The sequence below is a fragment of the Strix uralensis genome, chromosome 2, assembly GCF_047716275.1.
Source record: "Strix uralensis isolate ZFMK-TIS-50842 chromosome 2, bStrUra1, whole genome shotgun sequence".
NCBI classification, from domain to species: Eukaryota; Metazoa; Chordata; class Aves; order Strigiformes; family Strigidae; genus Strix; species Strix uralensis.
Genome location: NC_133973.1, coordinates 41920161 through 41945320, shown reverse-complemented (window position 1 = coordinate 41945320; position 25160 = coordinate 41920161). Strand labels below are relative to the sequence as shown.

At 60.0% G+C, this 25160-nt stretch overlaps 1 protein-coding gene across 9 annotated transcripts in view; it reads right to left on the bottom strand.

Moving 5' to 3' along the window:
• Positions 1-25160, bottom strand: part of BCOR (BCL6 corepressor) — an 82415-nt gene that overhangs the window by 37648 nt on the left and 19607 nt on the right. For 2 of the 9 annotated variants that reach the window (XM_074858527.1, XM_074858533.1), the window contains exon 1: positions 1309-1850. In XM_074858527.1, coding sequence (XP_074714628.1) covers positions 1309-1394 — 86 coding nt within the window. In that variant the 5' untranslated portion in view covers positions 1395-1850. Of the gene's footprint in view, positions 1-1308; positions 1851-9770; positions 10266-20143; positions 20293-20772; positions 20818-25160 lie in introns of those variants that run through there. The other 7 variants (XM_074858532.1, XM_074858535.1, XM_074858529.1 and 4 more) reach the window with 6 other exon arrangements.

Below are 25160 nucleotides of genomic sequence, written 5' to 3'. Positions count from 1 at the left end.
AGGGTTTTGACACCAACAACACACCAAGCATATCTCAGAGCAGCCTCTTCCAACGCAAGTGATTTTTTCTTTTTCCAAGGAGACAATACCCCATTTTAAACATACCCTGTTCATGTACCACCCATAAACGCTGTCAAGGATAGAATCAAAACACACACGCTAGTATCATATGAACGTCAGCTGTTCCATGCTAAAGAGGGAGCTGCACATCTGTGCCATACCAGTGTTGCAGCACTGGGACTTGTTATCACAGAAAGCACCGATAAAGAATATACCTTAGTGCCAAATTTCAAATCCCAGGGATAAAAATCACTGACATGCAGCAGAAGGAAAGTTTCAGCATTACCCAAAAGAACTCCTTTCAATCAACGTGCTTAAAGGCACATCATCACCTTAAAGCAGAAATGCAATTTTAATGTATTTGTTTTTAAAAGATTCACCTTTCCTGCAAGTAGCACGTAGAATTATTATCCCTAAATAACTGGGAGGAAAGTGGGGAGGAGGGAGCAAAAGCAAGGTGAGACGTTTGGTTGCTTTCCTTCAGTTTATGTTCGCAGATAGTATTCCCTGCAAAGACCAAAAACTTTCCCCAGTTTCTCAGAGGCTTTTCACACAACAGTGAGAACACAGGCTCAAAGAGAAGATGGAAAAAACACTAAAACCACACAAAATTGGCACAGAGAACCACAGGTGTACCTGCAGCTTCTGTTCAGTGGCATTTCACTTTTTAAAAAGCTGGAGTTTAAGGGAAGAGGACACCAGCCAGTGCCTGCATCGCCCCATTGAAAATTATTAAAGACTAATTTTAATCACTGAATGAATGATATTCAGCAGGAAAAAAGATGGGGAGGAAGAGCAATCCGCTTGTGGGAGACAGAAAAGCTGCTGTTTCTATTTCACAGGACAAGCTGGGTCCGAAGGCAGGCAACGTCAAGTCGCCAGCAGGAGCCCCTCTGCCGTAGAGAGTCACAGCAAAAACACGTGCACTGTTTGGTTTAATTCCCCTTCACAAATACAAAATAATAAATTAATTGTAAAAGTGCGTTTAAAGGCTGCTTTGGGGAGTAATCTCTTTAAAGGGCGTCCCCGCTTCACTGACCCAGGTTGCCTGTTAAATAGTAAATCAGTGGCTGCTCTACGGCTCCCAGGCACGTCTTGTTTCTCCCCGCGTGCCCTCCCTCCAAGCTGGGCTGATCTCGATGCAAGGCGGCAGCTATCTGCTCCAGTACTAGGGAAACGAGCAAACTCCAAGACCTCACGCTGCAGAATTACAGTGTGGTTTAACTTGCCAGAAGCTTAAATATTTACCTGTCTTCATTAATTCCACACATGCGGACCCTTTCATTGCTCATCCAGCTATGAACGTTGCCATACAGGGGAGTTGCAGAAAGCATGACGTCTTCTTAAAAATCGACGCTTTTCTTCACGGTTTTATATTCTATTGAAAAAAAAAAAAAAAAAAAGAAAGAAAAAGGAAAAAAAGGAAGTTGAGCAGATTTGTCTAGGAGGAAGTGCAAACATCACAGTGGAGCAGCCAGCCTCCCTCCGGGTAATTAATAATGAATGCAGGATTGGTGCGGGGAGTGAGCTGCCTACGTTAACCACTAAGGGAGATACCCTGCAATAAAGGAGCAAATTGAGGGCATTTATAGGTCAGAGGAGATGGATCTTTTCCCCAGCGCAGATCCAGAAAATTAAGAATCATTCCAGGCTACCAACAAATAAAAGTTTCTCCACTGCATTTCATTTCCACAAGAAATGACTCAGCCGGCCAAGTATACACCAATGCCCAAAACTTCATCTCACACAGGCTGAACCAAGGAGGGAGACCCCACGGGCTGGGGGAACGTGCAAAACTACCCCCAGGCGCTCCCGAAAGCCCTGCATTAGGAACTCACAAGAGCGCATCGCAAGAACAGCCACATACCGTGTGTATTAGCTACGCTGATTGCTGATAAAGCTTTCACACGAAGAGACGCTGTTACAGAAGGGTTCTAAATAAAAACCTCCCCTTTAGCGTCTGCACATGACTAACTTGGAGAAAGGGGTTAAAAATAGTAAGTGGGTTGGCAGCTCCCCACCCCTTGATTTGATTAAGCACCAAGCCCTGGTGGCTTCTGCATCGGAGCTGCTGCTGCTGCTGCTGCTGCTGCTGCTGCTGCTGCTGCTGAGAGTGCTTTCAGTAATTCAATGATGCCTGCTCACTCCAGGGAAAGAAATCATTAGCGGACTCGCTGGAGAAGTATTAGCAGTCCAAGAGGATCGGCGCCGTGTGCAGCCAGAGAGGCAGGTGAAAGGTAACCGCATTTTCGCGTCCAGCGGCGGAGAGGGAAAGGCTTGTCCTCCCCTCTACCTCGCCTAACGCCACCTCCGCTCACATTAAATTCTAGTTTGCTGCATGAGCGAAGTGTCAGGACAAGCTGCGTTTTATTAACAGGATTATCGCGGCGCATGATTTATTCCAGTGCAAGATTTTAATTGCTCTTCGGAGGTTGAGTCGTTTCTTTTGACTGAGCTTCAGCCTGCATCCTGCTGCTAAATGCTGGGTTAATAAGTAGGGGGAGCCTTTAATGCACAGGATATCCCTCAGCTCTTCCTCTCTCACAAAAATAGAAGCCTTTAAGCGTGAGGCATGATACTCCTTTTACACACACGCACACACAAACCAGTAACGGGCGATTGACCACTGGGAGTTTAATGCCTAACGTCTCCCAAAGCATCCATGCTTCCCCAGCAAACTCATTTCCTTTGTCAGGCTACAAAATATGCAAATGATCACTTTGGCATTTAATGGGGAAGAAGCCCAGATTCGGCCTTTAACACAATACTTCACACAGGTTCAGAGAGGTTTAAGAACTGAAACGGCAGGAAAGCCTTGTTCCCCAACACTTTCTTCTCCCCTCAGAGAGGCCTTTTGTGCAAAACTCCACGTCTGGAACAAATGTATATTAATGAAACGGCGTGTTGACCCTCCTCTCTCCAGAACGGTTAGCTTTCCCTAATGAAGTCCGCAAAAATCGCTGCGAGGAAACAAAAATCCGTGGAGATTAGATATCGTGCTATCATTCAAAAGGAGTTATTTCACTGGAAAGACGGTTTCTGGACAGATTTACTGGTTTCCAGATGCGCCGCTCGTAATGTTTTCAATAGAGGCAGCAGCAGCATGGAGAGAGTGATTTAGGGTTTTACATAAGGTTAGTAGCCGCCCTGTGCGCTGCCTCGTCCAGGAGGGACAGAGGCCGGCTCGGAGGAGACGGGCCTCAGCGGCACACAGCCCCACGCCCCGCTTTCCTTGGGGGGCACAGGAGGCCAACCCACACCGCTTCTCGGAGGGGCCGCCTGGTTTCCTCGCTGGAAGTGTATCATTAAGATAAGGCGAGGTGCCTGAATTAGAGCCCGTCAATCCCCTGACGCGTGCAGATGGCGAAAGGCCGAAGTTGCACGGGCGGCTGAGAGCTTCCCGGGCCAGGGCTGGTCAGCTGGAGGCCCCACGTCCCACCGTGCGGCACGGCCGGAGCAGGGCAGAGCCCGGCCGGGCGCGGGGAGGCGGTGGGATGTCCCTGAGCCGGGTGGGTCAGGGCCCGCGCCCCGACGGCTGCCAGCCCCTTCCCCGAGGCCGCCCCGGGGGCACGCGTGGGTGCCGCTGTAATCGCCGCCCTGATGAACTTCTTGTGAACTGTTTAAAAGTGGAGGTCTGCTGAACGAGCAGCGGCGCCACTGCCAGCCATAATTTCATTGCAACAAGCAGCAGACTTTTAACTCTTCACACGCCCCTTCCCTCCTCCTCCTCTCTCTCCCCGCAAGCGGCCGCCCCGTCGGGGCCGGCGGCTCGCCGGGGACTCCAGCGGCTCGGCCAAACACCGGCAGTTCTGCAAGCCCTCAGCGTTGAGGGGTTGGGGGGGGCAACGGGGGGGTGGGGGGCACCACTCCTACTTATACCCAGCTTCCGCGGGGGCAGGCGTAGCCGGCCCCGTTATGCAACCCAACGGCGGGGGCTCGAGCGCCCCAGCGCACCGAGGAAACCGAGGACACGTCTCTCCCTCCCTGCTCCTCCTCCACCCGCCGGGCCACCGCGGGCCCCCCCACCCCACCCCCCCCTGTCAGGGCGCCCCAGGGCGCCCCAGCCCCCCCCCCCCCCCCCGCCCTGGCCGCTCCCGCTGCGCAGCGCGGCGGGGCGCGGAGCGGGGCTCGGCCGCCGGAGAGCGCACGGCATTTCCTCCGGGAGGTGTCTGGCCGATAAAGCCATTTGCGGCTAAATATAGACGGTGATGCACGGAGGAGGGAGGGGGGGGGGGGGGCGGGGGGGACGGGTACGACTCGCAACGCACAGGCGGTTCCGCAGCGATGCTGCCGTGTGAAACCAGTTGTGAAAAGCGCCAGCAAGCACTAACCTGCTTCCCGGCGTGGTGCCGAGCGGGGCCCCGCCGAGCCGAGCCGAGCCATGCCGAGCCGGGAACACCCCCGGCCCGCGCTGCCCGCGCTCCGCGCCGCCGCGGCAGCAGGGACTCACACCGCGCTGTTTGGGCAGCTGATTAAAAAGGGAAACGTTTGGGTCTCCCTCGCAACGTCAACAGACTTTTGGCAGCCATTGACGCCAGCAGCAGCAAAGTTTTGTTAACACGCTCCTGGCGTGGAAACGAGAAAAACCCGATGCCCGCGGGGAGGAGGGGAAAGAGGAGGAGGAGGAGGAAGACGCCGCCGCTTCTCCGTGCCTCCGGGGGAAAGAGGAGGGGAGGGCAACGCAGCCCGGGCCGGGGCAGCCGCCTCTCGCCCCCCCGGCCCCGGGGTGCCCGGCGGCGAGTGTGCGAGGTGAAAGTCTCGGCGGGGAAACGACGGGGGGGGGGGGGGGGGGGGTGGAATGGGTGGATGGAGAAAGCCCGGCGGGGTCGGCGGCTGCAGCGAGCCAGGAAGCGGGGCGGGAGGAGAATTGCAGCGGCGCACGAGTTCCCTTTTGGCGCCTTTACTCTTTTCCACCTCCGAGCTCCGCCTGGCAGCCCGCCAGTTTCCACTGCACAAGCCACAGAGCCGGCAGCAGCAGCAGCGCAACGGCAGCCGGCAGGGAGGGCTGCGAGGGGTAAGGAAGAGAAAAAAAAAAAAAAAAAAGATCTGCGAGTGCCGGTGGCACCGACGGAGCGGCAGGCAGGGCGCTTCGGCAAACAACCCGGCCTTTTGGAAATTAAAAACGAGGCAATAAATTACCCGGCTCTGATCCCTACCACCCCTCTCTCTCACACACACACACACACACACACCGGTTCCAGGCCACTGAAAGGATCATTTCTAGATTTGTGAAAATCCCTGCGAGACGAGTGAAAAGCAATCGGGGACTCGTAGCGATCTACTTCGATTAACCCTCAACCCGTTCATCTGGAGCTTGATTTAAAGGGCAGCCTCGTACGGTATTTATAAGCTTAAATACGGGCAGTTGCTTATGAATGTGTTTAGGTACCTCGTTTATCTTGTACCTCCAACTTACATATTTACGACTTATAAAAAACAACGACCTGTGCCACGGCTAAGAAGGAGACTTTAAAGACACTGTATTGCTGCACCGTATAAATGCGCCGTATAAAGCTCTGGCAGCACCCAGCGATCTAATATTAGACAGAGTGTTTAAAGAACAGGGGTGGCTGCGCTTTAAAAAAAAAAAAAACCCAGCGTGGGTTATTTTTTGCAATCTCCACACGGCATCACCGCTAGTGACACGTTTTGTAAACCAGAGGAGGAAGCTGCAGACTAAGTAGCCGCCGCACGGATCCGCGGATTAGAGAAGAAGTTTGACCTTTACCCGGGACGTGTGGCATTTCATTTAACCATAAAGCTAAGCACAATGCGCCAGCGAGATCGCTAAACCGATTTAAAATACATATTGAGTCATGCACGACAGTACTGCATTTCGGTTTAGGCAGCGTGCAGGCAGCGCAAGGGGCTCGGCGTCTATTTTAAGGCTCCTGCCGCAGCCGCCCCCCACCGTCGTCCCCGTGTGTGTGTGTGTGTGTGTGGTGTGTGTGTCCCCTCCGCGGCTCCCACACCGTCACGTGTCGGACGGCGACCGGGACTTTCTACCGTGTAAACACTGCACGTCGGAGCCGTCCGAGGGCAGGCAGGGCCGCCGAACCAGCACCGGCACCGGCGGGGCATCCTCCCTCCCCGCCGCCGGGCACCGGCCCGACGGAGACACCCCACTACCACCCCCCAACCCCCCGCCCTCCTCCGCCCGCAGCGGGGCTCCGGCGGGGGCGGCCCCCCCGGCGGGGGCGGCCCGAGGGAGAGGCGGCCCCCGAGCCCCCCCGCGCCGTCTGTCACGCCTTGGACCCTGCACAGACAGGCGCTGCGCCGTAGCGGCAGCGGCGCTTTCCCCCTTTCCCATATGCTGCGAGGCGAATCATTGCATCGCTCTCAGCGCCGGCGGCAGCCAAAAAGGGAAAAAAAAAAGTTTTCAATTAATAATAAGCCTAGGAACTGGGGAAGGGGGCGGGGGAGGAGGCCAATAAGGGAAAGTTAAAATGGCTGGCGATCCTTCAAATAACCCTGGCCGCCTTCCCCCAGAGCCCAGACGGCACTGCCTGCCGCGGAGCCCCGGGGGAAGCCCCGGACCCCCAGACACACGCCTCCGGGGGGCCAAAGCTGCTCCGGCACACGGCGATGCCCACACCTGAAGGTTACGGGACAATTGCAGGGCGAAGGCCCTCGCTCCCATTTCCCCCCCCTCCGCCCAGTGAAATCGCATCGAGGGGGTGCGATAGAAAGGCTCAAAGGCTACACACCCCGGGAGGAGGCGAGGCGGCTGGTACCCAACTTTGAGGCATCGCTGCATGAAGGATTTCACGGGGATTCGCGGGAAACACCGACCCCGTCCGCCGCACCAGCAACCCCGCACCGCCGCCCGACCCCGCGACCCCCCCTCGCCGGCGTGGGCGATGCCTCCGTCCCCCAGCGCACGGCGGAGGGGGGGGGGGGGGGGCAGGCTGCTCTCTCCGGAGGGGCGAGAGGGGGGGCCAGGGGCTTCCTCCCCTGCCCGCCGCGCCGGGCAGCCCGGCGGCTCAGCCTGCCGCCGCTCCGGCCGTGCCGGGAACAGGGCTGGCGGGGGCCAGGCGAAGAGAGAGCCGCGAACCGGCTCTGCCGCAGAAACCCCCGGGCCCCCGCGCAGACGGGGCCCCCCGGCGAGAGCCCGGCCTCCCTCCCTCGCCCACCCGCCGCGGCAATCTCCCTACCCAGGCCGCCCGCGCCATTTTAGACACACACACACACACACTCGCACACACCCACACTCGCACACACACGCACGGGAGCGAGGTTTCCGCTGCTGCTGCCAGAGACAACAGGCAGCAGCCGAGCCCGGGCTGCGAAGGAGGAGCGGCGGCAGCAGCGGGAGAGGGACACACACACACACACACGCACGCACACCCACGCACCGCGGGCCGGGCACAAATGTGCGTTTCAGGTAATTTAAGGCCGCATTCCCGGCGCGGGGAAGGGAGAGCGCAGGCCTGCGCGCCCCCACCCCATTAACCCGCCGCGCACTCGGCATCCCGGGAGCCTTTCATTGTTGCCTTTATTCCGTGTGGCTTTTGCTTTTCAGGAGGGGGATAGAAAGAAAAGAGAGAGGGGAGGGAAAAAGAAAAAAAAGGGAAGAAAAGAAAAAAGAAAAATACCACCAAGCCAGCCCCTTCCCCCCGCCCGTCCCCCATTGTTCGGCCGCGGGAGGCTGGGCGAGCGCAGCGCCACGGGCTCGCCATTCACCGGGCTCCGCCGAGCCCCGCCGTGCCCCCCCTCCCCGTCTGATAGCTCGGGAAACTTAGGGGGCGGGGGGGGGGGGAGACTCCCCGTCCCCCCCTATTGTATACAAAAGTCTCGGCGCTCCTGCGAGCGAGAGTTGGGCGAAAGCCCGCGCTCACTTCCGCAACGTTATCCTTGCAGAAATACCGGAGCACGGCCCGTTTCCTTCCCCCGGCCCCCGCCGCACCCCCGGGGGGTGGAGTGATTAATGGGACGTACGCCCTTGGTTTCCCTCCGGCCACCCCGGCGCACCGCTCCCCGGCGCGGAGCCGCCGCGGCACGCCGGGCGGGGGCGGCCCCCCCACGCATCCGTCGGGGACGTTGGGAGATATTGATCACGGACGACTTCATTTTGCATAATTGCGGCTGACAGGGCCTGTGGTTCCCTCATTTACGGAGCAACAGCTTCGAGGGGCTGATGGATGAGGAGCGGCTCCCTCCGCTCTCCCCAACCCCCCCCCGCCCCCGGCAGCCCCGCCGGGGAACGGCGGCTCCGCGCCTCATGCAGCAAATGGCCGGCGCACAACAGCGAAATATTAAACTTAGGTGCCTCTGTCTCTCGCTTTACCTAGCTCGGCCGGCCTGAAAGCCTCCCGCTCCCCGCAGGGCTTTGTCTGCACAGCCGTGCCAGGGCCGGTTCCCGGTGCACAGGGACCTTCGGCGGCCGCGTGGAAAGAAAAAGTGCTTGGGAAGTTGGGGCTTTTTCTTTTTTTTTTTTTTTCTCCTCCTCCTCCTCCCAACAACAAACAAACAGCTCTCTTTCTGCTAAACAATGCATAAAAATTAGCCTCGCCCCAAAGTTTATGTGGGGTTTACGGCGCTAACGTTTCTCCTCGATGGGAAAAAGCTTTCCCGAGCACTTCTGGAAAGCGCTGGCGACCCCTCGGTTACGGAAGCGGCGTTAGAAACACCTCAGCAAACGTTTCCACAACTCTGTGTCCCAACCTCACATCACCTCTCCGCACCTTGAGAAGAATCGCGCGTCCAGGGCGGGCGCAGCCAGCGCCGCGCACCGACCGGCTCGGCAGTGCGGGGGGGGAAAAAAAAAAAAAAAAAAAAAAAACAAACAACAAAAAAGGAAACCCGACAAACAACGCTCGGTTTTTCCGTGAAAAATTGCAAGAAAAAAAAGAGCAAAGAAGTTGCCGGTGGCGGCGGTGCCCCGCCGGGGAGGAGGGCAGCGCGGGGGCCGCCGCCGGCCCTGCCTTCCCATCCCGGCCCTCCGCGCCGAAACAAAGCAGCGAATCAACGGCGATGCAGATGGGCGGCTATGAATTTTTTGCTGCTGCTTAGAGCTTTAATTACTCGTTCTTGATCCGTGGGACTACGACACGACACCGCCAAGGTTAAAATGCCCTGAACAGCTCAGAGCAGATGTGAACGAGTTGGCAGACGCGCAAATGAGGTCTGCCTCTAAGCATGATAACAAGTGACTAATACATTGCATATCGCTGAAAGAAAATTATTTTTCTCTAATTTGCATTAGCTTTTTTCCCCCCCTTTTTTTTTTTTTTAACGCCAGCGACATTCCCTCCTCAGAGGCAGCAGCATAATCCTGAAAATATTACTCCGTGACTTTAAAAGATTTGGAAGGAGGCAGAGATTGCCAGTGTTTTGGCTATGCAGGCTTGTTTATCTTTCCGCCTTTGCTCCAAGGCAAAACTAGTTTCGCAAGCAGTATTCTTGCAGAAAAATGGCACATGTCATATAAAACACCAGTTTATAGGAATTGATGCTAAAATTGTTGAATGACTGCTGCCGCGCTTTCGCCACTAATAGCACAGTGTAATCCATAAAGGACCAAGGGGACGGTCAAGGCCAAAAGAGAAAGAAAAAAAATAGATCGACTGAAGAGAAACAGATAAAGGCAAACCATCGACCAGAATTACAAAAAGGGGGGCGGGGGAGGAAGTAAGTATCTCCCCTTCCTACCCGCTTTCCACCCCAGAGCCACCTCGACAAGAAGACAATATTATGTGGAGGTCACTTACTATATAAAACACAGCGATTCTCACAGGTAGCAAAACTGTGTCAGGTACAAATATAGGCCGGAACCCAGTTCTCCAAGTTCCCTCGACTTTCCAGAGGCTCTCCTGAAAGGGCCGGGAGATCACTTTGGGTACCGGAGCAAACTTCAAAAACAGGCAGCATTTTATATCCTGTGCTCAAAAGGCAAACACCCAGGGCCTCAGATGCAGAGGCTTTGAGGAGAAAATAGCCGCTCGGGCTATTTACGCAGGAGGAGTCTTTCACCGAGGACCTGCTCCAGGGGTGCCTGCGCATCCGGGTTATGGGGGCTGCGTCTCAAGAGATCACAACTTCTCCTCCGCCAGCACATGCTCGGGAGGGCAAACACCCACCGCAGCGCGCCCTGCCCTGCCCGAGGCCAGCAGCGGCCCGGAGCGGAGCGGGGCTGTCCCTCTCCTCCCGCAGGGCTCCCGGGACGTTTCTCCTGCCGCTCCCGCAAATTCACCGGGGCCGCCGCAAACGCGCCGCCGGGAGGGATTTCCCAGCGCCGAAGCCGGCGGGGCTCGGCCGCGGAGCCGGGCGCCTCTCCCGCAGCCTCCCTGCGCTTGTAAATCAAGCGGGGGGGGGGCGCGGCGGCTTCTCCCCGCCCAGCGGCATTTACTGAAGCGGCGCCGGCGGCGGGGCAGCGAGGCTGGGCGCCCTGCCGCCGCCCGGGATGGATGGATGCCCGCCGGGCCTCGGGGCGCCCCGCCGGGCCCCGCAGCGGCGGGCGGTGCCTCCGGGAGCGGCGGGGCGGCACCGGGGCTGCTCCGGCCGCAGCCAGAGCTTTTGTGTGCGAGTGCCGGCGAGGCGCGGGCTCTTCGCGCTCCAACAGCTGTCACATTATTTGCACTGGCTGTAAACAGCCTTCGCCTCCCCCCCCCCGCCCGCCACAGAGTTAAATCCAGACTAACAATCCCCAGTTAGAGATCAAACCAACAACAGCAGCATTGTGTCTGCCTTCGCTGCTTTACCATCAACTACTGCAGCTGGTTTACTCGAAACAAGGAACACCCTCTGCCCACCTCCCCCCGCCCCGGGGCCAGAAACGTGCTTCTTCCCGGCGGTTGGTCAGGCGGAGCCGGGCGTCTCCGGGGAGGGGGTGTGGGGGGGTGTTTGCTCCACCAGGCCGATGCTGGTAGGGTCCCGAGCGCTGCGGGGCTCCCCCACAGCGGAGAGGGGTTTCCAGCCCGCTCTCCCGCCCGACGAAAACCCTGATCAGAAGCTGAGCTCCCTTCTCGGTCTGGCTTTTAGGAAGGGCGAGGGGGAGCCCCGCGGTAGCGGGGAAAGCCGCGCCTGCAGCTGCGCGGCGGCACACGGCGAGCACACGGCGCGCCCCCCAGCAGCCCCCCCCACACCCCCCCAACCCCGGGAAGGCCGCCCCCCCCCCCGTACCCCCTGCTCTGCACCCCCGCCGCAGCACCCGCAGCAAACCTCCCGCCGCCGGCCCTGCCCCGGGCAATGACCCCAGCCCCGCCGCGCCGTCGGCGGCAGAGACCAGCTTCCACCTTCAGCCCTTTTCCCTCCCGAGAAAAAAAAAGAAAGAAACCCCCTCGATAACCTAAAACACGAGTCCAGCTTCACTCACGATACAACCGTCTGGCAGCAAAGGAGTGTGCTGAGCACTCTCCGCGGGCCTTTTGTTGGGCACAGCTGGAATTTGAGTGTAAATGCCCATACCTCCTTCCCTGCCCTCACTTATTTTTGTATCAGCAGCAAAGTTAGAGGGGAGGTGGAATTTACTGAAGAGAAGCAAGGGAAAAATAAATCAACTCGAGGAAACCTTTCCTTGCCCAGTTTGACTCCTAGCAGTACCCAAATTGCATATCCCTAAGGGAAAACCAGGACACGGCAACTTTCTCCGAAATTCGTGTACCGCACGAACTCCTGAAGAGGCCAGGGGAGCTGGAAGCACGCTTTCCAGGTGCGTATATGCAGTTTGGGAGCTGGCATCAGCAAGGGAAAAGAACTGATTTTACTGGAAGCGCATCTCCATCTTGGCCTGACTCCTGCCAAAGGGCAACGCTCCCCAAGCAGGTACGGTGCTGCACATCAACGCGATACGTCTCCAATTGACTTCCGAATCGGATTCACCGACAAATGATGCCAGTACATACTCGCAGGTCAGTATCATCGACTATTCATTGCCTATACGTAGCTAGAAATCTGCTGGCCTGGTAAAAACCACTGCTAACAAAACAATGTCAGCAAAGGCTGCAACACACTCTTGTGAGAGACCGGCGATTCGTGCCTACTGAGGCTCTTTCAGCACAAAGGCTTTTAGAGGAAGAAGAGAGAGAAGGGGGAAAAAAAGGAGGGAGGGCTCTCGTGTTTCAGGGCTGCTGTCCCCTGGGAACCAAGAACCAAGTGTAGCTTCAATCAAATGCTGACTTCTCCTCCGGGAGCTCAGTAGGAAACCTGATCTCACTAGCTCATGCCTGCCTCCATGCATATAGGCTGGGTTTTCTTTCATACCAGCAATTTGTATAAAGAGGAGAGCCAATACAGTTTATTGCGAACGAGATCTCGCAGTAACGGATCTAGAGAGATATTTCTGTAGCTAAAATAAGACAACCTTCAGCCGCCTGCTCAGGGCAGGCCTCGCCGCAGCCGCCCCCAGCTCCGCACGCATGGCTCCGCCGTGGGCGCCCCTGGCGCGGCACGGCACAGCGCGGCACGGCACGGCACGGCCTCCCACGCATCTCCCCGAGCCCTGCATCCTCCCCAGCTGGCAGCAGCCGCCCTGGGTTGGGTTTTTCTGCAATGCCAGGTTACACTTCCATTAAAACGTTTACCCGGGGAGATCACTTCCTGCTTGCAAGTATTGTTCCGGCTTCCCCTGCTGCTCCCAACTTTAGCCAGAGCTATCTCTCTCCTTGCCCACCGTGGCATGGAGCCCCTGGGAAGCATCCACCCACCCCTCCCTGCTGGCCCTGGGCTGCCCTGGCGCAGCAAAGCACGGCACAGGAGGTCCACGGGGGGAAGAAGGCCGGTAAATCCTCCAGGCAGGCGGAGCTCAGCATAACTTTGCACCGGGCTGCTTAATTCTGCACGGGGCTTTGCTAATCCACTTTGTGCTTGGCTACTGAAACGGGAGGAAAGGAAAACACCTCACGGGGTGCACGACCAGGCCAGAGCAAGATGAGCCAGGGGGACCTGCAGCCTGTGGGAAGGGCTTCCCCCAACGCCCTGCTCAGCCTCCTACTGCTGTGGGCAAGCCGGAGAGGCTTAGAGCCCAACCCAGCATGCCGGGGCGTGGGAGCAAAGGGGATTGCCTGGGGATCAGGGATCCCGTAGGATCTCTCCATAGCCAGGAGCTTTCACATGGAGAAAGTCTGGCTGAGGGAGGGAATTTACACTGAGAAAGAAGAGGAGCTCAGCCCATCCCTTCTCCTGCCATTATCGAGTTCTCTGTGAATTTCAAGGAGAGCTGAGAAGACGCCCCTCCAGCTTTGATTTCACTTCTCTCTCCCTACCTGCCACCATGCACAAATGCTACGCTCAAGCTGTGGCTATATGAGCCCCACAGAGCTCTCCCACCCCCTCCAGGAGACCCCCGGCTACAATGCTGCCCCACTCCTGGGGAGCATGGGGGAAACACAGAAGTGGGGGAGGGACAGGCAGCCCCACAGCACCTGGCCCACACAAGCACAAGGACAGCCGTTGGGCTGCCCCAGGCGTGGGGTCTGCTACAAATACAGGCGTACTTCTGCTATCAACTGTGCCAGGCACCAGCTACTCCAATACTCCCGTGGAGGAGGAGATCTGACTTTTATAACTGAGGATACAGGCCCAAATGTTTTGTAATATGCAAATACTGAGACGTACAAGGCCCCTAGGTGAGGTATTCCTGACCATTAAATGAACAAACACACGGGGGTAAGAGCAAGAGCTACTCCAGCTGAAAATGAAAAGCAAAACACGCTCTGAGAGAGAACGGGCTGGCTGGCAGTGCTGGCATACTGCAACCACCGTGGGCCGCACAGAGGTGCACCGGGAACGAGCCCGCCGCAGAGCTGCGCCGACACAGCTCCAGGCCGTGGGAGATCGCTTCGAGGGCAGTGGGAGCCACGGAAAGGAGAGCGCGTTTGGCTGGGAGCGCTCTCGCCCCTCCTGGCCGAGGAGCAGGCGGAGGAAGCACAATGCCAGGCTTTCCCGGTGCAGGCTCGGCCGCGGAGCGCAGCCCCGAGCCTCCCCCTCTCCCTAGCGCTCTATTGAACACACTCAGCTCTTTATACGAGCCATTCCCAGCGTGGCTGGTGGATTCTGCGCTTTCCACTTTAATTGTCTTATCCAAATAAAGCTTTGTTTTCCTTAGCACGACAATCCCAACATTCAGGCCGAGATTTTCATTGGACAGAGGAGATATTTTATTCTCCGATTGTTTAGAGAGTCGGGGCTTACACGGAACAGCCCCGGCTTGTGTGCCTCCGCTCACAATGGGGTCTTTGCAGCCCTGGTCTCGTCATGTAGATTCATTTTCCGGAGCGATCAGGATGAGAATCATTTTTCTCTGAATTTCATAGCTTTCCAAGTCTACCCTAGACTTTAACAAGTCTTTTAGTTTGCACCTAGACAATAAATTTAGTTTAATTTAGCTTCCGGTCTTTAATTTTAGCAGGTCTTCTTTTTGCATGCAAATCAATATGGCAATTACCATCTAAAAGCTCGCCCAGCCCCAGGTCAATGTAAATTGATCATTGTCCGCCTTCTACAAAATAACACCGGGAGTCTGTGGTGCATAATGAGATTATACTGGAAACTGTCTTTCAGATCACAAATTATATTTCATGCTGTCAGGATCTTCTCCAAGCGGACTTCCTTGCATGTCTAATCACACGGCACCGAATCTATTACCTCACGAGGTAGGTTTGGGGTGCGAGGAGCGTTTGCGTGCGGAGGGAGAGTCCCAAATAATTCAGACAACAGTTTAGGAAAACGGGCGGGCGGGTACTGAAGCATGCTTTCACTCGCTAACTTTTCCAGCAGTGAAAGAGAGGAGGGGAAAAAAATCTCCGCTCAGCCAAGAACTGCTGTCCAGCAAACAAGGAAAAATGAATTCCCTGCTGGAAAGCAGCAGAACTTTCCTAAATCCACATTTGCAAGGAGTTCTTGGCCTCCTCCTTTCCGTCCCCACCTCGTCTGCTTGGCCATTCAAAGGAGCGCTGGCTGCCCGCGCTGCAGACCATCCCCCCCACCAAAGACATGCTCCCCCGGGAGAGACGCCCCTGCCCGCTGCAGCCTCGGGACCTGAGCGCCTTGGGTCGGAGGGAAAGGTCGCTCCGGAGCAGCGACTGCTGTAAGCCGGTTCCCTGGAAGGACACGAGGATTAACGGGAGCTGCTCATGGGCCGGGGAACTCCCCCTGCCTGCAGCCCAGGCCGCCGCGCTGCCTCCTGCACGCGCAGGCACAGGCAGAGGCACAGGCAGCGGCACAGGCAGCGGCACAGGCAGCGAGAGCTGCTCGGCATGGTTACAAGGGATTAGGCCGGCTCCCCCAGCCAGCCGGCTCAACTCTGCCGCTCCGGTTATTGCAAAAACCAAGAATGAGGGGAGCAGGCCCGCTCTGGCCATCCATTACTTCTAAAGCGACACCAGCCTAAGGAGGAAGTATTAAACTCGGCTTCATGCTGCTCTCTCTGAGCCCGCACTAAAACGTGATCCATTGCGGTGTTCAGGGGAAAGATAGCGTATCGCATATCACCTGTGCAACCCAACTACGCTGCAGAGTCCCGGCAAGAGCCCACACCTTTGTCAAGACGTGCAGAAATCAGAGCCCGCTTCTCCTCTATGCCCAGCATGAATTTACTCCGAGTCACATTTACTCCCAGGGCAACGTGCCTGCCAAAGCTACGACCTGAGCTGGAGCAGGCCTTTTGCCCATCTCCGCAGAGGCCACTCACTGGTCAAAGTTGAGAGACCTTTTAAACGACAGCCACAGATTGCTAAGACTACTTTGGTATGCGCAGCACTCATTATTTTGGGCTGCAGTGGCCCGAGTCCATTTTCTCCACAAACGGAGACCCGAAAGCATGTCAACAACTCTGTGCGGTCTCACAGCTGCACAGATCCACAAAGTTTGCTTGGGCGGACTGCACAGGAGCCCCCAGAGCTCAGTCGCCTTGCCTCTGGCATCCCTGTTAGGGGACCTCAGCTTCTTTATCAACCTTAAAAAAAGTGAATTATCATGGCCTGGGGGAAGAGGAGGGAAAAGGGACGACAATTTCGAGCCGCCTGAGAAGCCGCAGCTCTCGGCACACCCTGGTAAAGGCAGATACTGTGCGTGACACGGAGCCTGGATTGTCCACCAGCTCAGGAATAAAGCCAAGGCACCAGTATTGTTTCAAGACCCAGTCCATATTTGGGCATTCAGTTCACACGTCCTAAGTATTGCTTTAAATATTAGAATAGAGACATTAGCCAATGTGGTTCTTAATGAGCTCAAATGGGAGAAGTCATTGCTGTGGGGTCTCAGATTACTAGCTTGGTCTTGCTGGTCTTTTTGGGGGGCGTGGGGGGGGGTGAAGAAGAGAGGGAAACCCTGCTGAGTCTGTTTGCACTGGTCCCTATTAGATATGCAACAAATCTGCCATTTCCGGCATTGCTTCTATCTAATTAGAGATGTATTTAGATGTGACGTGTAAATAAGCGCTGAGCTGCCTGCTGCCCTGGCTGCGCGGACTGCTCGGGAGCATTTCCAATAAGGCTGTAGCGCCCGGAACCAGGGCTCAGACAAAGAGGAATGGCAATGGTCTGCGCTGCAGGCGAATCCAACAAAACCAGCTTTTATCTAGCGCTCTAAAGCCGTAACTGCTTTTAATCTGTACCGCCCAGGCTTGCACGCCACGATCGCATCTCATCCACCGAGGCCGTCTCAGTACAAAAGGAAGCGCACACGCACCCGGGAGCTGCAAATATCCCCCGGCCCGCCCGAGCCCCAGTGCAGAGGCCCCCTCCCCGCCTGCCCTGCGCTCCACGAGGCGTGCGTACCCCCGTGGGCTCCCGAACACCCCGAGGCGGGTACGCCCAGCTCCTGCGCGCACGGACACGAGCCCGGGGGCTGCCCCACGGCGGGAGCACACACGCGGGCCCCGTGGGGCGAAAGGCGCCGAGCCGCCGGGGGGAGAAGTTGACGGGACCTGGAGACGGCCGCTCTCCGCGCCCCCCCCCTCGCCCCCCGCGGGACCGGGAACCTCCGCCGCGGGGTTTCCACCGCAGCCCGAGGGAAGGGGGGGCACGGCGGGGCCGGGGGAGGCGGAGAGCCGCCGGGGATGCCCCGCCGTCGGGGCTCGCCCGCCCGGCCACCCCCGGGGCCCCACCGCTCCCGAGCCGGAGGGGCGGCGGCTTCCCCGGCCCCGCGGCCGCCCGACCCCGGCTCCGAGAGCTCCTCGGAGTTTCCAGAGAGAGGAGACTCCTGGGAACGAAATAATCTGGAGCTCGCCTCGTGAACTCTTTTCCTGTTGTGGGAAACGGCTCTTATAAAGCCATCAGATGGACGGGACAGCGCCGGGGGCCCGGGGCGCACTGCCCCGTCCGTCCCCCCCGCCCCGGCAGCATCCCTGCGACCGCTCCTGCTCCCGCATCCTTCCAGGCCGGAGCAGCCGGTCCCGATCCCCTCTCGGCTTTAAGGGTTAACAACCACCGTCACACACCAAAAAAAAAAAAAAAAAAAAAATATCGCGGTGACCTTTTCCTCTCCGACTCCCCCACTCTCCCTTTCAGGCTCCGGTTCCTGAGCTCGCAGGGAGCCTGAGCGGCTGTCTAGACCGATCTATCACAGACGGACAAACAATACCAGGAGAAGCCCCTGCCCGGTCCCTCAGCCTCCGCCACTCACCTTAGAAATGGCGAAGAACAGAAAAGTGACCGCGATACAATCCTCCCCGGTATATTTATAGCCTTCCACACAGCCCACCTTCATGCCTGACAAATGAGATTTTGTCTGCTCTCTCAGCGTACGCTCCAATAAACACACACACACTTTTTTTTTTTTTTTTTGGTGCCTGTTTGTTTTTGGTAACATTCCGGGCTGGTCCCTCCGACCTCGGGGCGGGCGAGGGCCCACCACGCCCGTGCGGGAAGGCAGGTTTGATAGCCGGGGCGGGAGGGGCTGGAGCGGGGCGGGAGGGGGGAGGGAGGAAGAGGGGACCCGACCGCTCATCCACACGCAACCTCCCAACCTGGAAACTTCAATGTCCGTATTCATCACGCCCCTTCGCACCCAGCCCCCCTCACCCGAAGCGCTCCCTGGTCCCTGCCAGCCCTCCGGGTTGCGTATTAAAGAGGTGTACGGGGCGAGGAGCCGGAGGTCCAACGCTGCAAAAGGCTGGGGAATAACTAATGAGCTGTGCAGCCCATTGATCCGGTGCATACTTCCTAATTAACTCTGAGTCACCTATTTGTGACAGCAATTCAAAGAACTGCACCAGGGATAAACTGCAACCCCGGCGCGCGAAGGCAACCCGGGGCGGGGGGGGGGGGGGGGGGGGGGGGAAGGCGCGGGGTTGGAGGGGGGGGGGAGAGGAATTTGCTCGTAATCCTCCTAAAAGCAATTAGGGTGAGCGCTGCGCTGGCTACCTCTCAGGAAGAAAAAAAAAAAAAAAAAGGGTAGGAAAAAAAAAAAACAACACCCAGCGGCTCCGAGAGCAGAACCGAAAGGAAATGAACCGGTGTGTCGCAAGCGCGGCGGCACCGGGCTCCAGACAGACAGGCAAGCACCAACCTCTCGGGGACGAAAGTAGGCGAGAGCGGCGGCCGGAGGAAGCGGTTCGTCGGGCAGCGGCGCGCACAAAGCTGCGGGAGAAGCGCGGGCGAGGAGGGGGCAGCGCGGGGGGCGGCGGAGCCACCGGCGGGGTTGCCCCGGGGACCGAGACCCCGCACCGCCCGCCCGCTCTCGCCCCCAGCTTTGTTCCCAAGCGGCCCTGGCCGGGAACGGCTCTCCCCGGCCGCCCCCCGCAGTAGGGCCACGGGGAGGTGACGGGGAGGGGAAAAAAAAAAAAAGTTAATAGAAACCTTTGGAAAATCCGGGCTTTGCTACGGGGCTACGTGGTGCGGGCTGGGCTCCCCCCGCCCCCCCCCCTTTTAATACAAACACGAATACAAAAGCTGCAGGCTCCAAAGAGCAGATGAAAGCAATGAACGGAGTTTCTGGAAAAGATTCATTAGTGGGAATTAATGCTGCGAGGAGCTCCGAGGCGATACCATTAAAGCCAGTCCCCACACTTTGTCAGTTTTTACACCGCTCACTACGGTCGGGGCGCTTTTTTTATTTTTTTTTGCCGGGGGAGAGGGGGAGGTGCTCTTCGCCTCCCTCTCGCCCCCCTCCGCGATCACCAAACCCGGGATCCGACAGACATCGCGGAAACGAGAGAGGGAGGAAGGGGGGGGGGGGGGGGGAACACAACACACACACACAAACATCGAGCAAGAAAGAGGAACGTGAAGGCTCCGCAGCCCTCGCCCCCGGACTCGCTCCGCGAACATCAAATGCATGCCTCATATGCTGCGCAGAGCCGCCCCACTTGGCCCCGGCTTCACAAAGCAGCCTCCGCTGCCTCCCCACCCGGCCAGCCCCCTCCGGCCGGCCCTTTGATGGCAAGCCCCGAGCCTCCCTCCGGCTCGTTCTCCCAACTCCAAACTACATTTTAGGGCTGACTAAACTTCCGTGTCACGCCGGACCTCACGCCAGCACAGCTCCGCGCACGGGAAAGCCCCGGGCCGCCCTGCCCCACGTGCGCGGCGGCGCCCGCCCCGCCGGGGCGCGGGGGGGGGGAAGCGGCGCCCCAGGCGCTCCCGGCGAGGAGAAGGCGGCCCGCGGCGGGACCTCCCCGCCGCTCACCTGCCCGCCGCCCCCGGGCCGCCCGCTGCCCGCGGCGGAGAGCGCGGCGACCGGCCCGCCCGGGGCGGAAGCCGTCCCCGCTCCGCGGGTCGGCAGCGGCGTCCCCCGGGAGCCCCGCGCCGCCGCTGCCCCGGCGCCTTCCCGATCGCGAAGTGCGAGACGACGGGGACACCACCACCAGCGCCGCCACCCCGCACCGGAGCCGACAACGCGACCGGCAGCTTCCCCCCCACCCACCCCCGGGCCGCCCCAAACAGTCATCTTTACGAGTAACTGCCTCCAAACTTCCCCTCCGCCACCGCAGCCCCGCAGGAGGGGACCCCTCTCCTCCCCCCCGCGCCGCCGCCTGCCCGCCGCTCCCGCCCGAGCCCTGCTGCCCCGTGCCGTAACTTTCGGCCGCGGCGCCGCCGCCGTCCCCGCGGCTGGGCGAGGGGAGCCCCGCGGCCGCCCCGTCCCCGCAGGACCCGGCGGTGGCGGCGGCCCTCCCGCACGGGAGGTGTTCGCGGCGCGGAGCACTGACCTTCCTGCCGCGCCGCGGGGCTGCGGCGTGCGCCGTCCGCGCCGCGGGTCCCCGCACCGTCGCCTCGCCCTGCCGCTCTCCCGGGAAAGGGCAGCCCCGTCGGGGGTGGGGGTGGGTGGAGAGGCGAGAAAAGTTTCCCGATCCCCCGCCCCCTCTCCGTGGGTGCGTGTGCCGCGGCTTGCCCCGGCGCGGGCGGGCCAGGGAAGGGGTGCGGGAAGGCTGGGAGCTGCAGGGCGCGGAGGGGGGGGGGGGGGGGGGGGGGGGGGGCAGTAGCGCGGCCGGCGCCGACGGGGCAGGTGCCCGCGGGAAGGGCTTTGCTTCTCGGCTCGGCTGGGCTCAGCAGCGGGAGCGGCAGCCTGCGATGCTCATTCCGGCTGCCGGCTCTGGTTTGGCAGCGCCATGTTGCTGGCTTGCTCCGGGCGAAGTTCCTGCGCTGGCGAGCGCGGCGCTCCCCACATCTCGCCCGCGCCGCCGTCTCCCGTGCCCTGGCCGCCGCGGCTTTGTGTGTGTGTGGCTGGGGATTTAATTCTCCTCCTCCTCTTCTCCTCCTCTCTCTCTCTCTTTTTCTTCCTCTCCCCCCCCCCCCCCCCTCCCCTCTTTAGTCCGCCGGGAAAGCCGCTCTTCCTCACCTTGCCGCTGGGAGACCGGGCTCCGTCTGCTGCACGCTGCGCTCCCCTCGCATCCCCCCTCCCTCTCTCCCTCCTCCTCCTCCTCCTCCTCCTCCTCCTCCTCCAGCCACCGCCTCCCCTCCCTTCCCCTCCCCCCGGGCAGGCGCTGCACCGAGGGAGCCGCCGCCAGCAGCAGCGGCAGCGGCAGCAGCAGCAGCGCCGCCACCGCTTTTTCCCTCTGCAAGTTTCCCCCTCCCCTGGCTGCGTTTCCCTGCCGAGGCAGGGCTCGCCCGGCCGCTCGCCCGCTCCCCCCCGCCCTCCCCCCTTGCCCTGACTAATTGATTTGCCCCCCCCGCCGCGCCGCCAGCTCCCCTCGCCTCGCCTCGCCCGCTCCCCCGGGCTGGCACAGGTCGCTGCCAAGCTGCGGCGCCCCGGGGGGGGGTGACGGGGGGGGACGACTCCGCGCTCCCCGGCCGGCAGGGAGAGAAGAGCCGCCCCCCCGCCCCGCTGATACTCCCCTCGCTCGCTACCCAGAAGGCCAGTGGAGAACCGCAATTACCATAAAGCTCCGCTCACTCCGCTCCGCCAAGCTGTCAAAACCCCGGCGGCGGCGGCGGCGGCGCTGCCAGACATCGTTGCGAGGCTCCGCGGCCGGTCGCGCCGCGCTGCCGCCCCCCCGCCGCCCCGCTCGCCCCCGGCCCCTCCGCCGGACGCCCCCGGCCCTCCCTCCCCGCTCCCCCCGCCGCGCCGCGGCGCCCGGGATCCCCCCCCCGGCGGTGCAGCCCGCGCCCCCACCCAGACCCGGGTTCCCCCCGTCGCGCAAGGGCATCCCCGCCGCCCCAGAACCCGCCGAGGGCTCGCAGCCATCCTAAGCCCCCGCAGGGGTCACAGCGCGCAGGGACCGTGTCACCCGTAGCCTCCCACCCGTGGCGGGGGAGGGGGGGGATTTCCTCCACCGCCCGGCCCCAGGGCCCCTCTCTGGTCCCACCCGCCGCCCACAACTTCGCGTGGTCCGCGGCTCGGCCGCGCTGGTTTCCGCGCTTCCCCCCGCTCCGCTTCTGCGAGCTCGGAATCGGGATGGAAAAAAAGCCACTCGTTTGTCAACGTCTGCATTGCGCGGGGCGGGGGGGGGGGGGGGGGTGTATTAAAGCGCGTTTTCGCCTGATCCGGCTTTGGCAGCCCTTAACGCGCTTTTTACCGCGTGTGAGCGGAGTGGCAACCCGGGCTGGGGTGGCGACCGAAGCGCCGTTTCCCTCGCTGGCATTTCTACGGCTGCTTGAAGATTTCTGCCCGGGTTGAGGAGCCCTTTAATCTCCGGGTTGGTAGTTATCGGCTGCATCTATTTACTTTGGCAAGGCAACTTTTGGCTCGGCGAGCTCGACTCGTAAATTTCACGTTCATAACGCCCATCCCCGCCGATACTCCCGGGCTTGGTCCCGCGGCGCGGAGGCTCCCGGGGCAGCGCGGCGGCTCCCGGGGCGGCCCCGCGGCGGCCGCGGCCCCCGGGCCGGGCGGGCCCTGGGCTCCACAGCTCCCCCGCACCGCCCGACGCCTTCCCGCCGGGGAAACGGGAGTTTTTGCCACCCCGGCGCCGCATCGAGCTCTTCCCGCCGCCGCTCCGTGTGGGAGCGACTGCCAGCCGAACGCCGGGCGATTAACGCGGACAGTTGGCCCCGGGAGGGATTTTAATCGCCGCGTTCAGGAGGACCCTGCGCTAAAAGGCTGCGGAGACGCTGCGAGCTGCAAGAGCTTTCCTCGCCGACAGCACACAGGCAGCAAGCAGGGCGGTGAGCGTTCAGCGCCGGAGCAGGGCTGCCGGGGCTGCCTGCCTGCTCGCCGCCGCTGCTGATGACCTCTGAAGATGGAAAAGCAGGAGTTCCCCAAAGTTGTCCCTAACAAACACCCCCCTCCCCCCCCCCCAAAAAAAAAAATCCAGAAGTTTTTAATCGAGAATCTGAGCCATCTCTGGAAAAGAAAATGCGGGGGTCGCCAGATGCTCGGGGAGGGGGGACACGGTGTGCACCCCCCCTACACACATACGCACACAGCCGGGTCAAGGCCAGAGGGTTGGCATTTCATGAAACTGCCATCACGGGGCTTTGGGTTTTCGCCACGTCTCTCTTTAAAAACTGGCCTGTCTCAAAGCAGAAGTGAAATATCCACCGTCTGAAACCCGAAACTCCAGCCGCACCGCTCGACTTCCTCACAGGGGAGCCCGGGGAGCCACCGGGCGCGGCGGCTGGCCTGCGGTCCCACCGTACCGGCCAGCGGGGCACACGGCCCTGGGCAGCGGCCGGCTTTCACCCCGGTGCGGTGGGCCACGCATCCGAAAAGGCTCCCACACGTTTTTTTAATCTCCGATAACAAGCAGAAGGACACCTGGCCTATTACGCTGTAAAGCTATTTTTTATAAAGATGTTTTAGGGCTAGACATTAAAAGTTATTAGACTGAACACACGTGAGTTACAGGCACACAGCTGGAGGAATGGCCTCTGTTGGTTTGGTTTTCTTTTTTTTTTTTTCCCTTTCCTAGGGAAAACCTCATTAAAATTGCTTCTTTCGGTAGGAAAGCAGAACTAGCACGTCTCCCGGCGAGGTGGCCACAGCCGCGGCCTTACGGCTGCATTGAGCTGGGCTTTGTCTCTCCCCGCAGGTCTGGAGCCGCGGTGCCACCGGCCCGCACTTGCATCACAACAGTCGCCCGCTTCCCTTCCCCCGGGCTGCAAACTCCGGATCACATGTGTGCGCCTACAGCGTGGGGCTGGGTGGTTGGGGCTGGGTTTTTTGGTTGGGTGTTTTTTTTTTTTTTCTCTCTGTAATGACTTCAAGTTATCTCGGGGTAAACTCGCTCCACTTTTATTTTTAACCGTAGTTAAACTTTCTTTCTTTGTGAACGCAGTTTCCTCCGCGGCGGGGAGGAACAGACCCGCGCTTGTTCGCCTCTGTGCCTTTTTTGTTCCCCGGGTCCCCGAGCTTTGCAGCGGGAGGCTGGCGGCTCCCGGCGAGGACATTGGGGCTTCAGTTCGCTCCTCCCGCGGCCTGGCTCGGCCCGGCTGCGCGCCTGCCGCGGGTGCGGCGGGCACCGCCGAGCTAACCCCGGAAAATTCAGAGCATGCTCTTGCCTTGAGGATTCCCGGGCCGCCTCCCCCCGCCTCCCCCCCCCCCCGGAGGGAGCTGACCCCCGGGTCAGACCGCTGCACACACCGCTCTCTCCCCGGGAGCGGGGGGGTGGGGGGAGCTCCGCGCACAGATGCTCGGGGCTCGGCGCTGCTGCGGCGGCTTCTGCCACCGAGGAGCCGGGCGAGGATGCGCTCGCAGAAACTGCTGCTCCGATAATGCGAAGTACTTAACCTCCTCGTAAAGACAAATCCATTGTTAATGGCAGAATGGGCTTCTCGCAGGAGGCTTCCAAGTGGGATGGCTTTACGCCGGCTCTCATTTACCTCCAGCGCCGCCTCTAATTGGAAGCTTCCCCCCCCCCCCCCCCCCCCCCCGCCCCCGGCCCGCGCACCTCAGAAAGTTGGGGGTTAAAGCTCAGGAGCAGCGAGGCCGGGCCCCCGACCCCCTCCAGACCCCGCTCCCCTGCCCACGGAACGGCAACCGGAGCACGCGGGTCTCCCGGGCACGGGAAATGAGAGAGAGGGGAGATGGGCGCTGCGAAGGGAAAATGAATTAATGCGAGCGAGGTGCTCAGACAGCCTGGTGATGAGTGCTAGGAAAAGCCTATAAATAACAGATCACTGTCCTAAGCTCTGAATTGCCCTGCTTGAGTGTGTCTTAAATCAGACCTTTATCATTGCTTATTGTAAGGCTGTTTTTAATGGAAGTGTAGAAATCTGAATAACAAAACAAGACAAGCCTCAATTGGCGTTATACAGGGTCTGCAGCGCTTTCAGACCTGACACGGTGCCAGCATATTGTTACACCGCCATGCGAACTCCCCGTGCAATCAAGGGGTTTTTGCATAGCAGAAGTACTATAATTTTACTTCGTAGTTCAGGGCTACTCTGTTGACAGGAGATCCATTATTTTCCCTCCCTCGCCCCAGAAGAGCCCGAGACGCGCTCGGTTCACGGACTAAGTGCCGCTATCTTTCTTACAAAGGCGAATGACAAATCTCTCCGGTTGTGTTTGCTTTTGCTCCGCACCCGCTCCCCGCTCCACAAAAGAGCGGAGGTGCCCGCGGCCCTCGCGGGCCCCGCTTTGCCGCTCGGAGCGGGCAGCCCGGGAGGGAGGACAGGCAGGCATCTGTCCGGGGAACTCGGCCTGCCGCCCGTCGCCCGGTGGGCTCGGCCGGGGGAGCACTCGCCGGGCCCGGGCAGAGCTCGGTGGGGAAGGCGCAGCGCCGAGCCCACCGGGGCGGCCGCGGGGGCACGGGCGGGAGGCACGGCCCCCACCCCGGCCCGGGG